At 37.1% G+C, this 22,652-nt stretch overlaps 2 protein-coding genes across 2 annotated transcripts; one reads left to right on the top strand and one right to left on the bottom strand.

Annotated features, from left to right (window-relative positions):
• Positions 1–6,784: 6,784 nt before the first annotated feature.
• Positions 6,785–8,113, bottom strand: LOC146722350 (dynein light chain roadblock-type 2-like). Its single transcript, XM_085484924.1, has 4 exons — positions 8,042–8,113; positions 7,665–7,820; positions 7,214–7,548; positions 6,785–7,140 (listed from the first exon to the last, which is right to left on the bottom strand). Exons 3-4 carry the CDS (start codon positions 7,269–7,271, stop codon positions 6,929–6,931), a joined length of 270 nt encoding a protein of 89 aa, XP_085341050.1. The 5' UTR covers positions 7,272–7,548; positions 7,665–7,820; positions 8,042–8,113; the 3' UTR covers positions 6,785–6,928.
• Positions 8,114–15,469: 7,356 nt separating this feature from the next.
• Positions 15,470–20,773, top strand: LOC114944003 (uncharacterized). The gene is made up of 2 exons (XM_085484923.1): positions 15,470–15,828; positions 15,973–20,773. Exons 1-2 carry the CDS (start codon positions 15,470–15,472, stop codon positions 20,771–20,773), a joined length of 5,160 nt encoding a protein of 1,719 aa, XP_085341049.1.
• The last annotated feature ends 1,879 nt before the right edge of the window (positions 20,774–22,652 follow it).

Here is a 22,652-nt window from a genome sequence, read left to right as displayed (position 1 = left end):
GCAGGACCGTATACAATAATCGAAAAGAACTCCGACGTCAACTACACAGTAAAGAAAGGAAGAAGAGCAATACGCATACACACAAACAGACTAAAATCATTTATCGAAAATTGAGACTTACCTATTCTGGTATCGCGAATCGGTCAAGGCTGGTCGTCCCCACCAAAACCACTACTTCACGCACCACTCGCGTACCGGTACGCGTATCAAGGGTGACGTGCAAAGAATGCGGCTCACCCGCCCTCCGGGACACATTCGCCCACCGGAGCACCACATCGTACGCCCGGGTATACTCGTCCCCCGTTATTTCGGGCTCCACAACAGGGGCGCGGGCGCGACAGTAGGGACACAACAAATCGTCTAAATGCGAATAAGCATTGCACCTAATACAATTAAAACGAAAATACATGTTAATATGTCGTGCCGCACGTAACAAAAGTTGTCCTAAGACTGAAGAAACGACAGAAGATATAAAAAACGAATGCTCCGCTTTCTTGATAAAAAATTGCATACAAAAGTATAAAATAGTAAAGGGAATTATATATATATTACAGGATGATCATATTCAATGCCAACGCAGCGACATTGAGACGGTCAAGCCAAGAGCCATATGAACTCGAGGAATTCACCAACGAACCAGGGATACATTTTGAAAAAATAGGCCATCTACATTATTCTAAAAGCACGTGTAAACTAGTAATAAAACTAGACCTAGCAACATTAACTGCGAAACAGGGTTACATACGAAATTATATAGAGCGTACAGAAAAAGCGTGCAATGTGTTAACGCAACAAAACACATGCCTTAATTTAGTTAGTATTACAAAACAAACACTAAACTATTTGGAAAAGACGACAATACAAATAAATACACTCTACGACAGACGTACAGACAAACGTAGGGGAATAACCGGGCGACCGGCCCGGTGAGTATTAAGAACAATAAAATATACGCGGTACCGAGAAAATAAGGAAGGGATACTGCAAATAAACTCGTTACAGCCTCGATGGGACGAACAGGAGCAGTCCAAAACAGGGAGGAAAAGGCGCCTACATTCCGCGACCAGGATGATTCCCCTGAGGGGCCCGCCACCACACATCGAGAGAAACATGGAGATCTAACGGGACTGATTACCCCGAGACGACTTCCCTCAGCAAATAAAGGTCGTTCGGAACATCATACGGCCATACGAGGTGTGGACGGGACCGCCGAGAATGGACCTGCTGCATCGTCGCTCCCGAGGGCTGAAATTTGAATTTGGCGGCGGAAGTCCGCGACCAGCCGCGACACACAGGAATCGATACGAGGATCGATTCCGGGTCCGGCGCGGGGCGCAACGCTGCCGCGAGACCTGGCAACCGGGCTGGGGTGGCGCGCATTGTCTTCCCCCTCCCCACCAGCGTACTTTCCGAGGTCCCGCCGGCCCGAAAGGAAATCACTGTTCGACGAGCCGGTGTCCTGCGAGCACGAAAAAAGACGAAGACCCACAGCGACCACCTGCGACGGCGGATTATTGTAAGGCCACCTCCTCGATCGTCCGGTAAGCGCGGATTCGGCAGAGACCCGTGAGTTATTAGAAAAGTATAACGATACCGAGCAATTATGCTGTAAACAATTTAGTACCGAGAATTAGTTGAGAGACTCACGGGACTCGCGTCGATTTCCGCGTCATTAAGTTATTGCGTAAATCTTTGCCTTCTTCGCCTCTCCGAGGGGCACTGAAACGAGTCGACAGTCATATCGTAATATATTGTAATTGTAGCATTGTATCGAGTCATTGATTAGCAATCCTTGAGAATAAGTTCCGCTGGATTAGTGTATGGTCCATTCGATTCCGAGCCGGATACAAAGGGAGGAGAGTAATGATAACTAAAGATTTCGAGAAAACCCAGCGATCTCCCTACGGCTCGATAATAATATTATAGTTATTTTTATTCACACTATCTATATACTACTAATTGAAAATATATTCTTATTTTATCTTATTTCTGAGTACAATTAATATCGAGATTTCTTCTCTCTCTCCGAGACGGCGATTCCGAATCTCCTTACGGAAAGAACCACGACACTCTACCCCCTGTGGATACCGAGCTACCAAGGCCGAGCCGTCGTGTCCGCTGATTATTTGCCGAGATATTGTTGAGTGGTGCGGCCTGACCGCACCTGGCGCCCAAAATATACGATACCGAGTACATAGCGATACCGAGCAAGTATTGAGAGAACGGAGAGCGGCACGACGAGGTTGCGCAGCGGTCTCTCTCGCACTCTCTCTCTCGTTTGACGAGAGAGGGCGGAGAGACGGTCGCAAGGGATATTATTTTCCGTTTAGAACACACGCAGTAAACTGGCATGAAATAAAGAAACATGCAAGCGTAAGTGCATACGTAAGCAAAGAATATAATTTATATACAATACTGCGGTTCCCGATAATATCACAGCCTAAATATAACATAATAAAGGCAATTGAATTCCCCGTGGCAGCATACAATAAAACATTTAAAGGTATACAAGTAGAAAACAATACGTTTGCCATAGATAACCTTAGATTAACATATTTAATTATAACAAATGAGGATTTACAAAAACGTAGTAAAATAAACTCTAATTATATATGCAAACAGCATGCCGACTTATCGCGTAAACATGAATATACCGTGCGAATTACAAATGTATACGCAACGAATGCAAGATAAGCATGAATGTAAGGTACGCTATCGGGTAACGAAAACGACAGTATGGATCCCGTTACATCAAACACACACATGGTTTTACTCAACAGCTAAGGAAGAAAAAATAAATCTTAAAAAAATCATAAAAATGAAAAGGTCAGGCCATGTTCAAAAGAAGGTACTCAAAAATTTAAACGATCTAATAATAAATTATCACGAAAAGTAACTGATATGTTATTCAAGGTGCCAGTTCAAAGTGAACATACGTAAAGTGTATATTATCTAAATTTAGTAATAATATATTACCATGAAAAGTAACTGATATGTTATTCAAGGTGCCAGTTCAAAGTGTGAACATACGTAAAGTGTATATTATCTAAATTTAGTAATAATATATTACCATGAAAAGTAACTGTGATATTTTATTCAAGGTGCAAGTTCACATTGAACATACATACATATAAGTAAAACTGATTACAATTTGATTCTAGAAAATAAGTGCGATATGTTATTCTTAGTGCACAAAATATAATAGTCGTTTATAGAGATTTGATTTGAAATTCATACTAGCCCGTACAATGAAAAATAATTGCTCGTAATTCCAGAGTACCAATTTGTTAATGACTCAGAAAAATAACATGGCGGCCTGCTCTCAAAAAACTATGATGTTTCTCGATGTCCATTTAGAAATACCATAATGTCGAAGCTCTTACAGAATAATTACTACAACATTTGAAGTACGAAAAGTATTACATTAGAAGAAGATTAGATTCGAATAAGGATTCAACGTATTTTTAATAGTTCTACACACAACGAAGTGAATATACAAAACTATATACAAATACCTTTTTCTTCTGTGTTTCTGAAGAAAATTGTAAGTCCAATGAAACCTTGCTATTCAAAACCTATTCTTCATGATCGCAAGACATATTTTCTATTTAAAAGACGTCTGCTAAAATTTTAATAAATAGATATTATTTATGATAGAAATGAAGAATTTGTGCTTTACAGTATATGGATAGTACATGGTTATTTCAAACACTGAACCGATGCATACAAGAAAACTTTTCTCTGTCTGTTCAATAAATTACTGATAATGTTAAATCCCAATCACATATGCCACCTTGCCTAGGTTAATGATGGTCATTAACGGGAAATTTTACTAAAAAAAGATTGGAGATTTTTAATTTATACAATTTTCACAACTCTTATTTCAATTATTCATTCTATCCATCGAAAGTTTTTTGAAAGCAGGCCGCCATGTTATTTTTCTGAGTCATTAACAAATTGGTACTCTGGAATTACGAGCAATTATTTTTCATTGTACGGGCTAGTATGAATTTCAAATCAAATCTCTATAAACGACTATTATATTTTGTGCACTAAGAATAACATTGCACTTATTTTCTAGAATCAAATTGTAATCAGTTTTACTTATATGTATGTATGATCAATGTGAACTTGCACTTTGAATAAAATATCACAGTTACTTTTCATGGTAATATATTATTTAAAAAAAGGTAAAAAAAGGCGACCAGTTAAGGGCACACCATTAACAAAAATTATCCATTGCAAACCCATGTACAATAGAATTGTATGAAAAATTATCGATTATAAACCAATGTACAATCGTAACAAAAGTAATGAAATAAAAAAAAAATTGCGCCAAGTGAAAGTAGAAACTTGTACCAGTGGGAAATTAAAGTTACAGACATATATAGAGTCGTATAATGAATCAATAAAAATTTAAATTTGCAAATGTAGAATTGTACCATAAAAAAACTTATCTTTTAAAAAAAAAGATAAACAAGATGCCAAGTCCATGCGCCATGTGAAAAAGTGTTAAACAAAAAAGTATTTTTAAGTAAAAAAATTTATCAATTGACAAAAATTTATGTTCTAAAATTAATATCTCTACAAAAAGTAATGTCCAATTATTGCGCGAATAAATAAACATTTTTATAAAAAATTAAAATTTAAAAACTTATGCAAATTTAAAATTAATATAAAATAAAAAGAAATAAAAAAATTTTAGTTAAAAAAACTGGGCGCGCTGCAATGAGTTTAAAAGTAACAATTTAATTTTAATATCATTAGAATATTATTTAGCAGCGCGCCCAGTTTTTTTAACTAAAATTTTTTTATTTCTTTTTATTTTATATTAATTTTAAATTTGCATAAGTTTTTAAATTTTAATTTTTTATAAAAATGTTTATTTATTCGCGCAATAATTGGACATTACTTTTTGTAGAGATATTAATTTTAGAACATAAATTTTTGTCAATTGATAAATTTTTTTACTTAAAAATACTTTTTTGTTTAACACTTTTTCACATGGCGCATGGACTTGGCATCTTGTTTATCTTTTTTTTTAAAAGATAAGTTTTTTTATGGTACAATTCTACATTTGCAAATTTAAATTTTTATTGATTCATTATACGACTCTATATATGTCTGCAACTTTAATTTCCCACTGGTACAAGTTTCTACTTTCACTTGGCGCAATTTTTTTTTTATTTCATTACTTTTGTTACGATTGTACATTGGTTTATAATCGATAATTTTTCATACAATTCTATTGTACATGGGTTTGCAATGGATAATTTTTGTTAATGGTGTGCCCTTAACTGGTCGCCTTTTTTTACCTTTTTTTAAAGGTGAGTTTTTAGAGATTATATTATTCATTTTTGTATATGATAAGCATCTTTAAATAAATAAGCAAATTCAATTTTTCTGGCATTTTCTTATTTTAGGTACATATATATCCAATAATTAATATACAAAATTAAATATTATTCATCACACAATTTGTATCAAAATAATATATTTTTAAAAATTTATTTTAAATTTATTTAATCATTTTTATCATTGTGATTGTAGTGGCAAGGATTTTATTGCTCAGTGTCATTGCAAGCATCTGGTCTGTATATACCATAATATATTGTGTAATACATTGGCTAAGTATGACAATATGGATTTTGATAGATTCCCATGGAATATTGGAATTTTGTCGGACTTGCAGTCATCCACCACATATGCAGCCTACAATTAAAGAACGCATTTATTCCATATTATTTGCTTCCGTTATTGGCATAGTGCACATTTTTATATATCTCAATGCTGTAGATAGCAAAACATTTTGAAAACATCTATCTTTCTATGTTATCTGCTTTTTTGAAAATATTGCAGCAAATTTATTATGGCAATATGCTTGTCCTCCTGCAGTTAAAGAGGCTTAGTACTTTAATATAATCTTTATTATTTGTATCATTTCCTTTTTCTTGGGAATTACAGCAATGCTTTTGTACTATATTGTCTTGCATCCCTCAAAAAGACAACATACTTCAAACGCACCAGTTCAAGCAATGTAACTTTGATATTTATTTACTTTAAAAAATGAGAGATAAATTATACAATATGCAATTAACCTTATCTTATGACTTTTATAAATCTTATGATAAAATCTAACTCTCTCTTAATCTTTATTATGAAAAGAATCTCGGTATTATATGAAATAATTTCATTGTATAGTTTAACTTTCAAAAATTTTGCAAAATAAAATAACTCACATTGTATTTCTACCATATATATAAAAAAAAGATAGGTAAATATAAATAAATAAATATATATTTATATTTATATATATATATATATATATAAAATGTTGGATTTTTATTATATATATATAATTTCAAAAAATCTTTTTTATATGCTATTGAATTTTAATACATACAATTTTGATTATATGTATTTTAATTGATTATATTTATAAGTATTTTTATATTATCTTAAAAAGACTGCATAGAATTATTTGTGCGACACTCTTATATGTATGTATAATTAATAGGGACCAACTACACATTTTTTTTTCCACTGAATAAAAACAATCTCAATATTAAAATTAAATTATAAAAAAGATACTGTGATATTTTATTGATGAGAAATGTACATTTATAATTGTATTAAATACAAAAATAAACATGCCATGAATTACTATATATACATATTTTCATAATTATCAAACTTAAAAATATAATATTGTTACCAAAGAAGAAAGCACTATTTAAAAACTCTAAAAGTTCATAATTTGTTAAATTAGTAATTAAATACTGCATTTTGTATAATTTTTAAGCTTTATTCTTTTATTTTTCTTTATTTAATTGAATAGATATTAACATCCACAATGTAGCATACAGATTAAATTAACAACCAAAGAAATAAGTCTTAACTTTGAAATATATTTTTGTTTTTTTAAATATCAATCAACTGGATTTTGTACTACTATTAATATGAATTCTTTATCTGGTGCCATCATAATTTTATGTTTTTTGCTACGTATGCGCAAGAAAGTTAAATCATTTGTTGGATTCAAGTCACGTACGACAGAACGAGCTTTATCTGACAATTGACTTATCAAACCAGCGTATTGAACTGTTGTCGTATTATCTAATGTTGACTTTATAGGAATACCTAAAACAGATATAATTTTATAAATTTTTGTTTACAACTACAAGTAAATCATGTCAATGATCTCATGTAATACCTTCTGCATTCACCACTATTGTTCCAACTACCCTTTTATGAGACTGAATTTGTTTCATAGTTTCTTCAACCTCTTATAAATTATTTCATCGAAATTTATTAATAAAATTTTTATTTTAAATATTCCAATAACGGAAGCAAATCATATGGAATAAATGCGTTCTTTAATTGTAGGCTGCATATGTGGTGGATGACTGTAAGTCCGACAAAATTCCAATATTCCATGGGAATCTATCAAAATCTATATTGTCATACTTAGCCAATGTATTACGCAATATATTATGGTATATACAGGCCAGATGCTTGCAATGACACTGAGCAATAAGATCCTTGCCACTACAATCACAATGATAAAAATGATTAAATAAATTTTAAAAAATATATTATTTTGATACAAAGTGTGTGATGAATAATATTTAATTTTGTATATTAATTATTGGATATATATGTACCTGCAATAAGAAAATGCCAGAAAAATTGTAAAATAGTTCCTATAGCACTGATATTAGATTTATCTTGTTAAGCTAATCGAATGCTGCGATGATAACTAGCCATTGCCCAACCCATGCTCACAAGTGAGCTGATAATGCTACCTGCTTGATGTACAACTGAAAAAAATATAGAAGCTAATTAAGAAAATTATTAAAAATATATGCATACTCATACATAGGCATTTATATAATTGAAATATTATTGAAATAATAGCAAAATATCTGATTTTGTATCACAGACTGTAAACTTGCACATAAATTATTATGACAATAAATTTGCAAATAATAACATTAAAATTGAATGTAAAAATTGAAATTGAAAATTGAAAATATCTAACCCCGCACGCTGTCAATATAGCGGAGGGCAACTATCGCCGTCTGTTGTAAAACGTGCGAGATGGACATTTCCAATACATGCATCTATTCATGTGTTGTGTACGTGTGATATATGTGTGCGCATGTGTTGTATACGTGTGAATACGTGTAGCACGATACTACTATGTTTGCGTGGTCGATGATGATAATAATAATGATGATGATGACGGGGACGTTTCTTAAAAGAAATTTTTCATATTTCGACTTTGCAATTATATATCTCTGCTTACAAATCACGTAGAGCAGAAATAAAGACACTTTTATTATATAATTCAAACTCAATCTATCGATTAAGTCTAGTATAAACTCGATTGCTTCAGCCGTTATTGAGAATTCGAAATATTATAAAGACTCAAATGTCCGACTCGCGTTAAGATACACGGTGTCTCGGCTACGCCCTTAACTGGTCGCGAGACACTACCGTGTCTCTTGATTACTAAATTTAGATAATATACCCTTTACGTATGTTCACACTTTGAACTGGCACCTTGAATAACATATCAGTTACTTTTCATGGTAATATATTATTACTAAATTTAGATAATATACACTTTACGTATGTTCACTTTGAACTGGCACCTTGAATAACATATCAGTTACTTTTCGTGATAATTTATTATTAGATCGTTTAAATTTTTAAAGGTTTAAATTTTTGAGTACCTTCTTTTGAACATGGCCTGACCTTTTCATTTTTATGATTTTTTTAAGATATCAGTTACTTTTTAAAGTACAAATATATAGAGCAGCTTTCTAGTAATTCAAGTATCACAAATATATGTATTTTCGATTCTTATCACATAACTTTGTATAAGTAACAATTTATGCAATACAGTTCAAAATAATTGAAATATATATGGTATATATGTACATATATAAAATATATAATTATATTATAGTATACATATATATTTTATTTAATCATATATGTAAATGTTTGTATAATTGTAATAACTTTTAACGATACATTGTACATTTATTTCAATTGCAACAGAATGAATTTATATTCTTGTATGAATATTGTGAAAATAAAGAATGGGCCCCTTCATCGCCCATTTTCATGAGAACGCAACCATATATTTTTCTTCGTCTCTCCGATTTTAACACGACATATTTTCGATTCTTATCACATAACTTTGTATAAGTAACAATTTATGCAATACAGTTTAAAATAATTGAAATATATGGTATATATGTACATATATAAAATATATAATTATATTATAGTATACATATATATTTTATTTAATCATATATGTAAATGTTTGTATAATTGTAATAACTTTTAACGATACATTGCACATTTATTTCAATTGTAACAGAATGAATTTATATTCTTGTATAAATATTGAAAATAAAGAATGGGCCCCTCCATCGCCCATTCTCGTGAGAACGCATCCATATATTTTTCTTCGTCTCTCCGATTTTAACACGACATACATATTTCTGTCTGATAATTTTTTTCTTGATGATACTTTTTGATTTGAAATGTCATGAAGCCTAGGTCAAATAAGAAACTTATTGCACTCGTTTTAATGCAGCGCTTACAGCAGCTTTTATAAAGTGCCAGAGCAGCCGATATTTTATTTTGGCGCTTACAGCAACTTTTATACAGTACTAGAACAGTTGATGTTTTAATGTAGCGCTTACGGCAGCCTTTATACAGCGCCATTATTTAATCTGTTCTAAGAACAATATGTATGCCCCTTGTGCTCCTTTGGGCCATTTTTTCTTGAACACTTCCATATCATTAGAGTAATACCATTCCGATTTTGTGTCAGCTCTCAACATACACGTGTAGTGACCACGATTCATTTCTTCACCTTCGTGAAATATAGCGCTTATTACCTTGTACTTTTTTTTATTAATCGTGATATTACTCGTCGGCACGGCGATAGTCCGATTGTTGATAATTTTTTTAGAAGCACCGTTTACAAAAGTATATAAATTGAGCTGTAGCTGTATTACTACAACGGATAAAGTTGATTCGATTACGGTTTTCTTTTTCAACACGGTACCCTTACATTCGTTACAATTGCCGTTTATCGTTTCCCATTTAGAAAATTCTACATTAATCAAACTTTGTAGAGTGACACCTTTTTTCCTTTTTAATGTCAAATGTATAGGTAATATTAACAAACTACTGCTTTCCAGCTTAGTTACATTGTAATTACATTTGACATTCGAGCAACATGTTACGTGCTTTAATTCGAGTTCTAATACATCATTGATGTCGGAATACGTCGACATTAGAGCCGTAAAAAATTCCGAAACAACTTGTGTTCGTTCTTCGAAGCGTTTTCCGACAGATCTTCTAACCGCTTGAATGTTGCAATATTTACGTTCACCATACGCGCAGATGGCATCAGTCAATGCATTCGATGCTTTATTTTTCAGTATTTGTTGCCTAATACGTACGCAATGAAACGCACATTGTAATATTACATTAGCGTAACACGAAACAGCATCGTTATTGCAAAGACCATATATTTTCCACGTAACTATACTTTCTGGTTCCTCACAATCATAATTTTGCACATCATCAATGATATTAGGGATAGCCCATCGACGGTCGTACATTTTCACAACCTTTTTCTCGGACGGATTGATTTATGGCAGTTCAGATTTGAATATAGATCTCAGTCGATTATATTCTACAATGGCTCTCGAGTTTGCTTGAACTGATGCTGGATTGAAGTTTATCAAATGTAGACCTTCCAATTTACTTACTCGTGACAAACCTACATAGGCTTGACCATCACTGAATACAGTCGTTCCTAAATCCATCATTGCATTGTTACATGTAATTCCTTGACTTTTGTGTATAGTTATTCCATAACTGAGAGACAATGGAAATTGTTTCCGATGTACCACTAATTTGTGGAATACTTTAAATTTAATATCTACTTTGGTTATTGCGATTTCTTTGTTATCCGAAATAACTATTTTGATGGAATCAATACGATTGCCGTCAGCAGAGCGATTAACTGCAACTACATTGCCTATCGTTCCATTGACAAGTCCCAAAGTTACGTCAATGTTTCGTCGAATCATCACTTTAGCGCCAATTTTAATCGCTATTACTCTTTCAATGCCAGCTGTTTCAGACGCACTAACAGGGTTATCCAACATTGGAAATTTCAACTAATTTATTCATATTGATGAATCTCAAAGATGAAAACAGTTGACAAAACTTATTATAATTGTCGATCAATTTGTAAACATTTCTTCGAATATTCTTCACGAAAGGAAAATGAGGTGATAAAATGTTTATCGTTGCAATGTATGACTTGCAAAGATTCGGATTTGTATAGCATTCCGGAGGATGTCCTAATCTGCTACTCGTACGTGAAACGGAACAATTTTTTAGCTGCGTTATGAATTTAACATTTATTATCTTTTTCAAAGTACCTTCTTCAAACAGTTCCAAAAATTTTACAAACTTTTCCATGGAAGTATCATTTATGTGGCATTTGTTCTCATCACAATGCCACATTTTTAACTTTTTACCATTGTTATCTATTAACGGCAAAACATTTATTACTCCGTGAGGAGAGGATTGTCTCATTATAAGTGGTTGCTCAAACTTTTTCCTTTGCTCGTAAGCAGTTTCATAAAAGTACGCTTCGGAAGACGAAGTATGTTTGGATAAGCCACAACGAGCAATTATTTTTCATTGTACGGGCTAGTATGAATTTCATATCAAATCTTTATAAACGACTATTATATTTTGTGCACTAAGAATAACATATCGCACTTATTTTCTAGAATCAAATTGTAATCAGTTTTACTTATATGTATGTATGTTCAATGTGAACTTGCACCTTAAATAAAATATCAGTTACTTTTCATGGTAATATATTATTACTAAATTTAGATAATATACACTTTACGTATGTTCACTTTGAACTGGCACCTTGAATAACATATCAGTTACTTTTCGTGATAATTTATTATTAGATCGTTTAAATTTTGAAAGGTTTAAATTTTTGAGGACCTTCTTTTGAACATGGCTTGACCTTTTCATTTTTATGATTTTTTGGAGATAGGGTGAGAGAGGACGAATGAGGGTAAGAGAAGACGAGATAGGCGAAAGAGAGTGAAAAAGGATGAAATTGGGTGAAAGAAAGCGAAAGGGGACGAAAGAGGACGAAAGAGGGTGAAAGAGGACGAAAGAGGGTGAGAGAGAATGAAAGAGAGTGAAAGAGGACGGAAGAGGGTGAGAGAGGGCGAAAGAGGTGAGAAAGAATAAAAGAGGGTTAGAGAGGACGAAAGAGAGTGAAAGAGGACGAAAGAGGGTGAGAGGGAATAAAGAGGGTGAAAGAAGACGAAACAGGGTGAAAGAGAGTGAGAGGGAATGAAAGAGGGTGAGAGAGAATGAAAGAGGGTGAAAGAGGACGAAAGAGGGTGAAAGAGGGCGAAGGAGGGTGAAAGAGGACGAAAGAAGGTGAAGAGGGTGAGAGAGGACGAAAGAGGGTGAGGTAGGACAAAAGAGGGTGAAAGAGGACGAAAGAGGGTAAGAGGACGAAAGAGAGTGAAAGAGGACAAAAGAGGGTGAAAGAGGACGAAAGAGAGTGAAAGAGGACGGAAGGGGGTGAGAGGGAATGAAAGAGGGTGAAAGAGGGTGAGAGGGAATGAAAGAGGGTGAGAGAGGACGAGAGAGGGTGAAAGAGGCGAATGAGGGTGAAAGAAGACGAAAGGGGATGAAAGAGGGCGAAAGAGGGTGAAAGAGGACGAAAGAAGGTGAAAGAGGGTGAGAGAGGACGAAAGAGGGTGAGAGAGGACGAAAGAGGGTGAAAGAGGCGTAAGAGGGGTGGAAGTGCGGGTGGTAGTGGGGAAGGGGGGGGCGGGGGCGGGATGTGGGAGGGAAAGGGGTGGGTGGAAGTTGAGGGAGGTGTGAGTGAAAGGTGAAAAGAGATTTATATATATATATATAATCCTGATGACGTCAGCGGACAGAGAAGACGACGTTACTTCATTTTTCATGAAAAACGTCACTTTTTGACCGCTTGTATCTCCAGAACGGCTTAACCGATTTTAATTTTTCTTGGCTCAAATTACTCGTGGCGATGCCGCCTTTTAGGTTATATTACGTGCAATTCAAAATTTTTTATATTTTAGTAGTTCTACACCCCCAAAAAATGGACTTTGATGGTGCAGGATAAGAAGACTTGTAGTGTCTTTTAAGGTCTTTTAGGGTTTGAACATGGCCGGAGACACTACCGCGTCTCCTAATATATATATATATATATATACAGGGTGTATCATAAGTCACACCGCATTTTTGGGGAATGAATTTGTCAAGTCAAAATAAGTCGAAAATAAAGAATGACAAAATTACGTTTGAGCCTTCTTTAAAGAGTTGCTTTAATAGACAGACCAATGTTACAGCGAGTGATAAATTATCTTTTAAATCGTGCTAATTTGTTCATTTAAGTTAATGGCGGATTATTTGAACACCTTATGTAATTTCAAACTTGTTGTCTATTTATTACTTAATTTATGTTATGTTTTCAACTTACAATTAAATAAAAATAAATTTTACTCCAAATAAATTTTTCGTTTATTTGATGTCACTCTTTAAAGAAAGCTCAAATGTAATTTTGTCATTATTTATTTTTGACTTATTTTGACTTGACGAATTCATTCCTCAGAGATGCGGTGTTACTTATAATTCACCCTGTATATATGTATACATACACACATATATATGTACATGTATATACAGGGTGTCTCGCAACGTGATGTCCATACTGAAACTTTGTATTTTTAGTGTCATTCTAAGTCGAAAAATCTTAATATACATATGCTCTAAGTCAATTGTTTTAATATTACAGCGAAAAAACAAAATTGCATTAAATAAGAACAATATTAAGAGTTTAACAAGGCTCTGTAATATAGATATAAATTTAAAGATATATGTTCAGAAGTAAGTTGACCCCAGGTCAAGAACTTTATTATTTGTTCATAGAGAATGAAGAAGTAGGTCGATAATTTGAAATTCTATAATTTTTGAGTTAATCCGGCACGGGGCAGCACGCACTGAACCTACACGCCGCGCTTCAAGCGTTCGATTATCGAATCGATCGGGGATGAACTGCCTCGTCCTCGAACCTGGGCATTCGCTCCTGGCACGGCTTTGCGATTAGTCACATGTGGGTTTTCCGTCGCGATTCTAATTGTTCGTAGTTCGTTTGATTAATAAAAAAAAATAATCAGATTGATATTCTGCTGTGATTCAGTGATAAGTGAGATGTGAAATACGTTCACTTTGACATTCGCTAATTAACGGTAGCAACAAGGTGCGCCGTTATATACGCGACATAAAATTTGCGCTCAAAACATTGTTAACGAAGCGGAATTCAGTGATTTGGGACCAGAATTCACGCAATGGTGAAATATCAAGGTGCCGAAGTCCGATTGTTTCCACGAACGTAATAATTGTATACATGAGGCTCGCGCGTGTTCGCTTGGCACGCGTAGATCACGTGAGTTGGAGCGCGCAGATCACGTGATCAGTCATCTGGGACTGATACCTGATGTCGTGATTGTGTTTGCGTTCCTTTTTTTCATCCCTTCGAGCCCGTGGTGCTCAACGCACTGTAACATTTATGTGATCAGTGATTCTTCATGTTAATTGAAACATTTCGGTTCGCGATTTAATATCGCATTCGCCGCAATCGGCAACGTGTACAAAATCTTAATGTGAGATTTCGAACGATTCGATACACGAGTTTCGAGCGTGTTCATCGTAACTAGCAATTGTTATGCAACAAATAATTTTTCGGTGGTGTCCATGCAACACATGCTAGATACCATATAGTGAGACATTTCGGACTCTTAACAACCACGTCGTACGTGTTTTCGCGGTGACTATTTTATTCGTTAATAGATAAAGATTTTATGTAAAGGTTTCAAATTAATTTGCGTTTATGTACATTGTGACTCTCGGACAAATTTAGTTAATAAATGGATTGTTTTTGTGTAATTTGTGCATATAATTCAATATTCTGGTTCTCGATTCGGCACGCGGCTTAAATCGTTACCCATCATGCGCACCAATCGGAGCGCGTCCACCCTCCTTAAGATACAGTCCACTTTGAATCTTCCTGTGCAATCTATACACGAGACGGATATCGACGATCGGATTTACAACCCGATTGTCAGGATCCGTAGCTTCGTGCGTGAGCGTTCAACGTCAGCAATCGAGCGTACACGCAAACATTTTTTGGTCCTTCGAGCCGGATGGGAGAGTAATGACGAATCGAGAACACTGAATTAAGGACACCAGTGATATTTAAGTGCAGCGTGATTCGAGATACAGTCAGTCAAGTAATCGCGTTTAAGTAGACAATCGTGTTAGTGACATATTCATAAACAACTATAGTGTCAAAATGGAAGACGCTCTTGCAAATCAGCAAACTATCTTCCACTCAATTGCTCGAGCTCTCGACAATTTCAAAAAGATTGGTCGTTCTAATTTGACGGCCGCAAGGGTTCGCTCACGGATTGCGACTTTACAAGCTCAATGGACTCAAGGTGTGCACAATCACACCATTCTGCTTCAACTTGTTCCAGAGGATGATCAAGGGTCAATTAATTATTTCAAGAAGAATCAATTCGACCTTCACGAAGATCTCTATCAATCAGCCTTGGATCATATGAACGAATGTCTAGAAGACCTGGTTCCTGTCGTAAGTCGAGATACATCCCTCGAAACTTCTTTTGCGCAAATGGACGCATCGTCATTCTCGTAAAAGCATCTCCCTCCTATTAAATTACCGCCTTTTTCTGGAAAAAACGAGGATTAGGAGACCTTTCGCGACCGTTTTCAGTCGTTGATTATAGATAACAAAGAATTGTCAAATTTCACTCGTATGCATTTTTTGATCTCTAGTTTGACAGGTCCGGCCCGCGATGCGATATCAGGAATCAAAGTAACCGCCGAAAATTTTAAGGTCGCGTGGAAAGCGTTAACCACGCGTTTCGAGAACAAACGACGGTTGATCGAAGTACATGTGTCGACCTTATATCATCTTCCAAAGATGACTCGCGAATCAGCGTCAGAACTTCACGAGTTGCGAGATAAAACGGAACAAGCGTTAGCGACATTGAAACGTCTTGATCGTACAGCAGAGGATATTGTAAGCGATATATTAGTATACTTCATTTCACAAAAGTTTGATTCTGCTACGCGTCGAGCGTGGAAATTGAAGAGTAGCGATAACGAAAATCCTCCAACGTACAAAGACTTGATACGTTTCATATCTTCGCGCGCTATAGCGCTTGAGGAACTCCATCCTCACGAACACAATAAAACGAAGTCACATTCGAGAGTGACAAGCGCCACCGCAACTGCGTCAGTTAATTTGTCATGTCCAATTTGTAAACAATCTCACTTTCTCTCTAAGTGTCAACAATTTCTTTCAATGAGCACGGATCAACGACGCAAATTGATAAAGAAACTTAAGCGATGTTTCAATTGCTTAAGCGATAAGCACGTAGCACTTAATTGTCAGAGTAAATTCACGTGTCGCAAATGTAGCAAGCGGCATCACACAATGATCCACGTTGACTCGGGCTCATTGCAACAAACAACGAGCATTCCTGCGTCATCGAGTTCGCAGAATGTTACTAATATATCAAATGTCACAGCGCTTTCAGCGGTCACGTTAACTACATCACCGACTCCTGTGGTGTTGTCTACGGCAACGGTGAAAATACATTCGCTTTCTGGACGTTCCTTAACTGTCAGAGCCTTACTTGACGGTGGTTCAGAACTCACATTTCTTACGGAACGCGTAGCGCAAATTTTACGCTTACCTCGTATGCAAACATTTACTTCAACTTCGGGGATTAGCTGTGCAGATACCGGTACATGCCGATCTGCCGCGTTAATTAATATTTCGCCTCGCGATAAACCTGAGCCAACCTTCACCACGGTAGCTTACATCATGAGAGCATTGACGAAGTATGCTCCCAGACACGCTTCGTCATTACGTGACTGGAAACACATCTCCAACTTGACCTTAGCGGATGACGATCCGACTGGATCAACTCCTATTGACCTCATTATTGGAGCTGATTTGTATAGCAAGGTTCTTGTCAATATACGCAATGGACCCATAGGTCAACCAGACGCTATACAATCGCATTTCGGGTGGATTCTATCTGGACCTACGTCAATCCCTAATCATGTCATACAAAACACCCATGTAGTCGGCTCTACTTTGGTTTCATCGCATGTCGGAGCCCAACCTCAAGGCTCACCATTACCCAGTTCACAACAAAGGTATCATGCAGTTGCTCACTGCTGCTCCTTGGAACGGCAATTATGTAAGTTTTGGGAGGTTGAAGAAACTCCTCAACATGTTCATGCGTCCATAGAAGATAAACAATTCGAGGATCACTTTCAACGCACGCATACTAGAACAGCAGATGGCAGATATGTCGTGCGACTCCCTTTTAAAGAGGGCCCGCCTATTAAAATAGGCGACTCTCGCAGCATAGCTGAACGCCGACTTTCGTCGCTAATTCGTAAATTTGCTCGTCAACCCACACTTGCACAAGAATATTTGGACTTCATGCGCGAATATGAGCAATTAAATCATATGAAGCAAGTCGCTCCTTTGCATTCAAATAATGTTCAAGCGACCTATATACCTCATCATCCAGTCATCAAGGAGACAAGTTCGACAACCCGTTTAAGAGTCGTGTTCGACGCCTCCTGCCTCACATCCAATGGAACGTCTCTCAACTTTCACATGTACACCGGCCCAAAATTGCAGTCCGATCTACAAGCAGTTATATTGCGCTGGAGGCAATATAAATATGTATATTCTGCGGACATCGCTAAAATGTATCGCCAAATATTAATCGATCCTAGAGATAGAGACTACCAACGGATACTGTGGGTCGACCACAACTCAACTATACAGGAATATCAACTCCTTACCGTTACTTACGGCACTGCGTCAGCACCGTTTCTTGCTCTTCGAGTAATCCAACAATTGAACTGTGACGAGGGAGATTCATTTCCGTTAGCCTCTCCCATCCTAAGAGAAAACATCTACGTCGATGATGTATTATTTGGTGCAGACGATATCACACTGTTAAAGCAAGCTCGCACTCAACTTTGTAATTTGCTGAACCGTGGTGGTTTCGATCTCCGGAAATGGGCCAGTAACCACTCAGAATTGCTTTCAGATATTCAGCCTGACAATCATGGATTGGCTTACGCAAAAAATTTGGAGACTGATGACAGTCTAAAAATCCTCGGTATTGTCTGGAACCCGAAACATGACTGCTTTCAGTTTCAAATTACATTATCTGAAACTGTTCCTAACACCAAACGAGCAATTCTATCAACAATAGCAAGATTATTCGACCCGCTCGGGTGGGTCACACCTGCGATTTTAAAGGCGAAAACTCTCATGCAGCAATTATGGCGACACCGTATCGGATGGGACGACATTATTCCGGACGAGATCTTATCATCCTGGAAGTCTATCTACGAGTCATTACCCTATCTACGAAAAATTCAACTGAGTCGCTGGACAGGTTTTGAGTCCGGAACGGCAACTGTGGAATTACACGGGTTCGCGGACGCATCCACAATCGCTTACGCAGCAGTGGTGTTTTTACGCGTGACATCCTCCTCTGGGAAAATTACGGTCTCGCTCATTGCTGGGCGATCTAAAGTCGCGTCTCTTAAACCAATGACGGTTCCTCGCCTCGAACTTTCTGCTGCCGTTCTGCTAGTTCGCTTGATTGACTTTATCAAGCAGTCACTTCATTTAAACGACATTGCGATTTATTGTTGGACAGACTCCACTGTAGTTCTCGCATGGCTCAAGAAGCACCCCTCAAATTGGAAAACTTTCGTAGCTCATAGAGTAGCCGAAATTCAGACACGATTACCAACCGGTAGTTGGCATCACGTAAACACCAGTGAAAACCCCGCAGACTGTGCTTCGCGCGGATTACTCGGCCGAGATTTGATATCCATCAACCTATGGTGGCATGGGCCGTCATGGTTGCATCTTCATTCTGATGAGTGGCCTCATCAAATTCTATCAGAGCACCACGAAACTCAGTTGGAACTGAAGGCATGTGAAGCTCATCAAAACAGTACTCGTGAAGACTGGAGTCTTGCTGCACGGTATTCATGGTGGCCAAAATTGATACGCGTCACTGCATATATATACCGATTCATAAACAAATGTCAACGGAAGCACGCGGCAGATCACAAAGATCACGTCCGGTCCCACGCCATTACAGCATTTGAGTACATGCAGTCTCGTAACTTTTGGCTGCATATGATTCAAGCAGAGGTGTTCAAGCAAGAACTTTACTTACTCAAATCAAACAAGAGGTTATCAAGAAACAGCGCTCTGATATCATTATATCCATTCCTAGACGCAAATGGTCTACTCCGCGTTGGCGGAAGATTGGAGCATTCTCATCTACCATTTCAATCCAAACATCAAGTTCCACTAGCTGATCATCCAATTACTACAATGCTCCTTCGCTACACGCACATAGCCTCGCTGCACGCCGGTCTTCAGTCTACCCTGTCTAAAATTCGCCAAGAATTTTGGATTATAAAATCTAGGCCTTTAGTTAAATCAGTTATCTACAGGTGCGTTCGATGCACGCGAGAAAGAGCTCAGGTAGCCAATCAGTTAATGGGTCAACTCCCATCAACTCGAGTCTCAACGCCAACGAGGGCGTTTTTGCACAGCGGCATCGATTATGCCGGTCCAGTGCTCATTCGAGCCTCTGCTGGTCGAGGAATCACCTCACGAAAGGCTTACATAGCCGTTTTCATATGTTTGGCAACTCGAGCCATTCATCTCGAGTTGGTCAGCGATTATTCAACGCCAGCATTTTTGAACGCATTTCAACGATTTTGCGCCAGACGAGGCTTGCCAACAGTTATGTATTCGGATAACGGTACAACATTCACAGGAGCCGATAAAGAGCTATCCCGCGCGTATCGGGATGCTCAACGCAATACGGATTTTCTCAATTTAATCGCAACAGATAGGATCACTTGGAGTTTCATCCCGCCTCATGCTCCTCATTTTGGAGGACTATGGGAGGCAGGAGTGAAGAGTGTCAAACACCACCTTCGTCGAATTGTAAGCTCACACGCATTGACATTTGAGGAGTTCACGACAGTGTTGTGCAAAATTGAGGCTATCCTCAACTCAAGGCCGCTTTCTCCACTCAATGATACTCCAGATGACTACGAGTTCCTGACTCCAGGTCACCTTTTGATTGGGACTGCCATTACTACGAATCCGGAACCTTCCGTTCTACAATTGAACGAAAACAGATTGTCGCGATGGCAATTACTCAGACAGATTACGGAGCGTTTTTGGAAGCAGTGGCAGTCAGATTATGTCAATACTCTTCAACAAAGATCAAAGTGGCGTCGAGAAACGCCTCCGATTCAGGTTGGCTCAATGGTTTTGATTCAAAACCCCCTTCTCCCACCGTGTAAATGGGAATTAGGGCGAGTTATTCATTGTCATCCGGGCTCTGACGGGTTAACTCGAGTCGTCTCAGTTAAAACAGCGACGTCCGAATACAAGCGACCAGTAACTAAATTGTGCCTACTACCTATCGATATTAACTTAATCGATCAACTGTCGGAACGTAAGACAGGTACTGCGGAAAACCCAACTCCATAATGCGCATGCAACGTCTCAATCGTTCGCATAATTAGGACAAGTCAAGTCCTTCGTAGTTAGTTAAGGCGGGCGGCGCTCAATATCCTTGACTACTCAAGACCACTCGCGTCGCGTTAATGTAAGTTTAGTAAGAATCTATGTCTTAATATTGTTATTCAATCATGTAAGCAACCAAATGCCTGTTATTGTTCAATATGTAATCACTGAATCTCACTCGAAAAATCATTAAGCGATTAACGTTTTATTTTTTTCTTTTTTTTTTTCTTTATGTAACAAAAAAAAACCCAAACCTGGGGTAAGTTCTTTAGTTACTGTAAGACATTTCGAAATCTTTATTTCGAGGCGGGCGGTATGTTCAGAAGTAAGTTGACCCCAGGTCAAGAACTTTATTATTTGTTCAAAGAGAATGAAGAAGTAGGTCGATAATTTGAAATTCTATAATTTTTGAGTTAATCCGGCACGGGGCAGCACGCACTGAACCTACACGCCGCGCTTCAAGCGTTCGATTATCGAATCGATCGGGGATGAACTGCCTCGTCCTCGAACCTGGGCATTCGCTCCTGGCACGGCTTTGCGATTAGTCACATGTGGGTTTTCCGTCGCGATTCTAATTGTTCGTAGTTTGTTTGATTAATAAAAAAAAATAATCAGATTGATATTCTGCTGTGATTCAGTGATAAGTGAGATGTGAAATACGTTCACTTTGACATTCGCTAATTAACGGTAGCAACAAGGTGCGCCGTTATATACGCGACATAAAATTTGCGCTCAAAACATTGTTAACGAAGCGGAATTCAGTGATTTGGGACCAGAATTCACGCAATGGTGAAATATCAAGGTGCCGAAGTCCGATTGTTTCCACGAACGCAATAATTGTATACATGAGGCTCGCGCGTGTTCGCTTGGCACGCGTAGATCACGTGAGTTGGAGCGCGCAGATCACGTGATCAGTCATCTGGGACTGATACCTGATGTCGTGATTGTGTTTGCGTTCCTTTTTTTCATCCCTTCGAGCCCGTGGTGCTCAACGCACTGTAACATTTATGTGATCAGTGATTCTTCATGTTAATTGAAACATTTCGGTTCGCGATTTAATATCGCATTCGCCGCAATCGGCAACGTGTACAAAATCTTAATGTGAGATTTCGAACGATTCGATACACGAGTTTCGAGCGTGTTCATCGTAACTAGCAATTGTTATGCAACAAATAGTTTTTCGGTGGTGTCCATGCAACACATGCTAGATACCATATAGTGAGACATTTCGGACTGCTTAACAACCACGTCGTACGTGTTTTCGCGGTGACTATTTTATTCGTTAATAGATAAAGATTTTATGTAAAGGTTTCAAATTAATTTGCGTTTATGTACATTGTGACTCTCGGACAAATTTAGTTAATAAATGGATTGTTTTTGTGTAATTTGTGCATATAATTCCGTATTCTGGTTCTCGATTCGGCACGTGGCTTAAATCGTTACCCATCCTGCGCACCAATCGGAGCGCGTCCACCCTCCTTAAGATACAGTCCACTTTGAATCTTCCTGTGCAATCTATACACGAGACGGATATCGACGATCGGATTTACAACCCGATTGTCAGGATCCGTAGCTTCGTGCGTGAGCGTTCAACGTCAGCAATCGAGCGTACACGCAAACAATATAAGACAGGCAATAAGAGCCAACTCGCGGATGACAGTGCGTTATCCTAACGAAACTAAATTTTTCGTTAGGATTAAGTATCTGTGCACAAGGCACCAAATTTTACTTGGTCACGGCCAAGATTTAAAATATAAAATAATCTCAAATATGAGATTATTTCATATTTTAAATCTTGGCCGTGACCAAGTAAAATTTGGTAAAATAATCTCAAATATGAGAT

Source organism: Nylanderia fulva, unplaced genomic scaffold, assembly GCF_048542155.1.
Source record: "Nylanderia fulva isolate GAGA-0341 unplaced genomic scaffold, ASM4854215v1 Scaffold328, whole genome shotgun sequence".
Taxonomy (NCBI): domain Eukaryota; kingdom Metazoa; phylum Arthropoda; class Insecta; order Hymenoptera; family Formicidae; genus Nylanderia; species Nylanderia fulva.
Note: the sequence above shows the minus strand (reverse complement) of the source record. Positions and strands in the feature narration are given on the sequence as shown.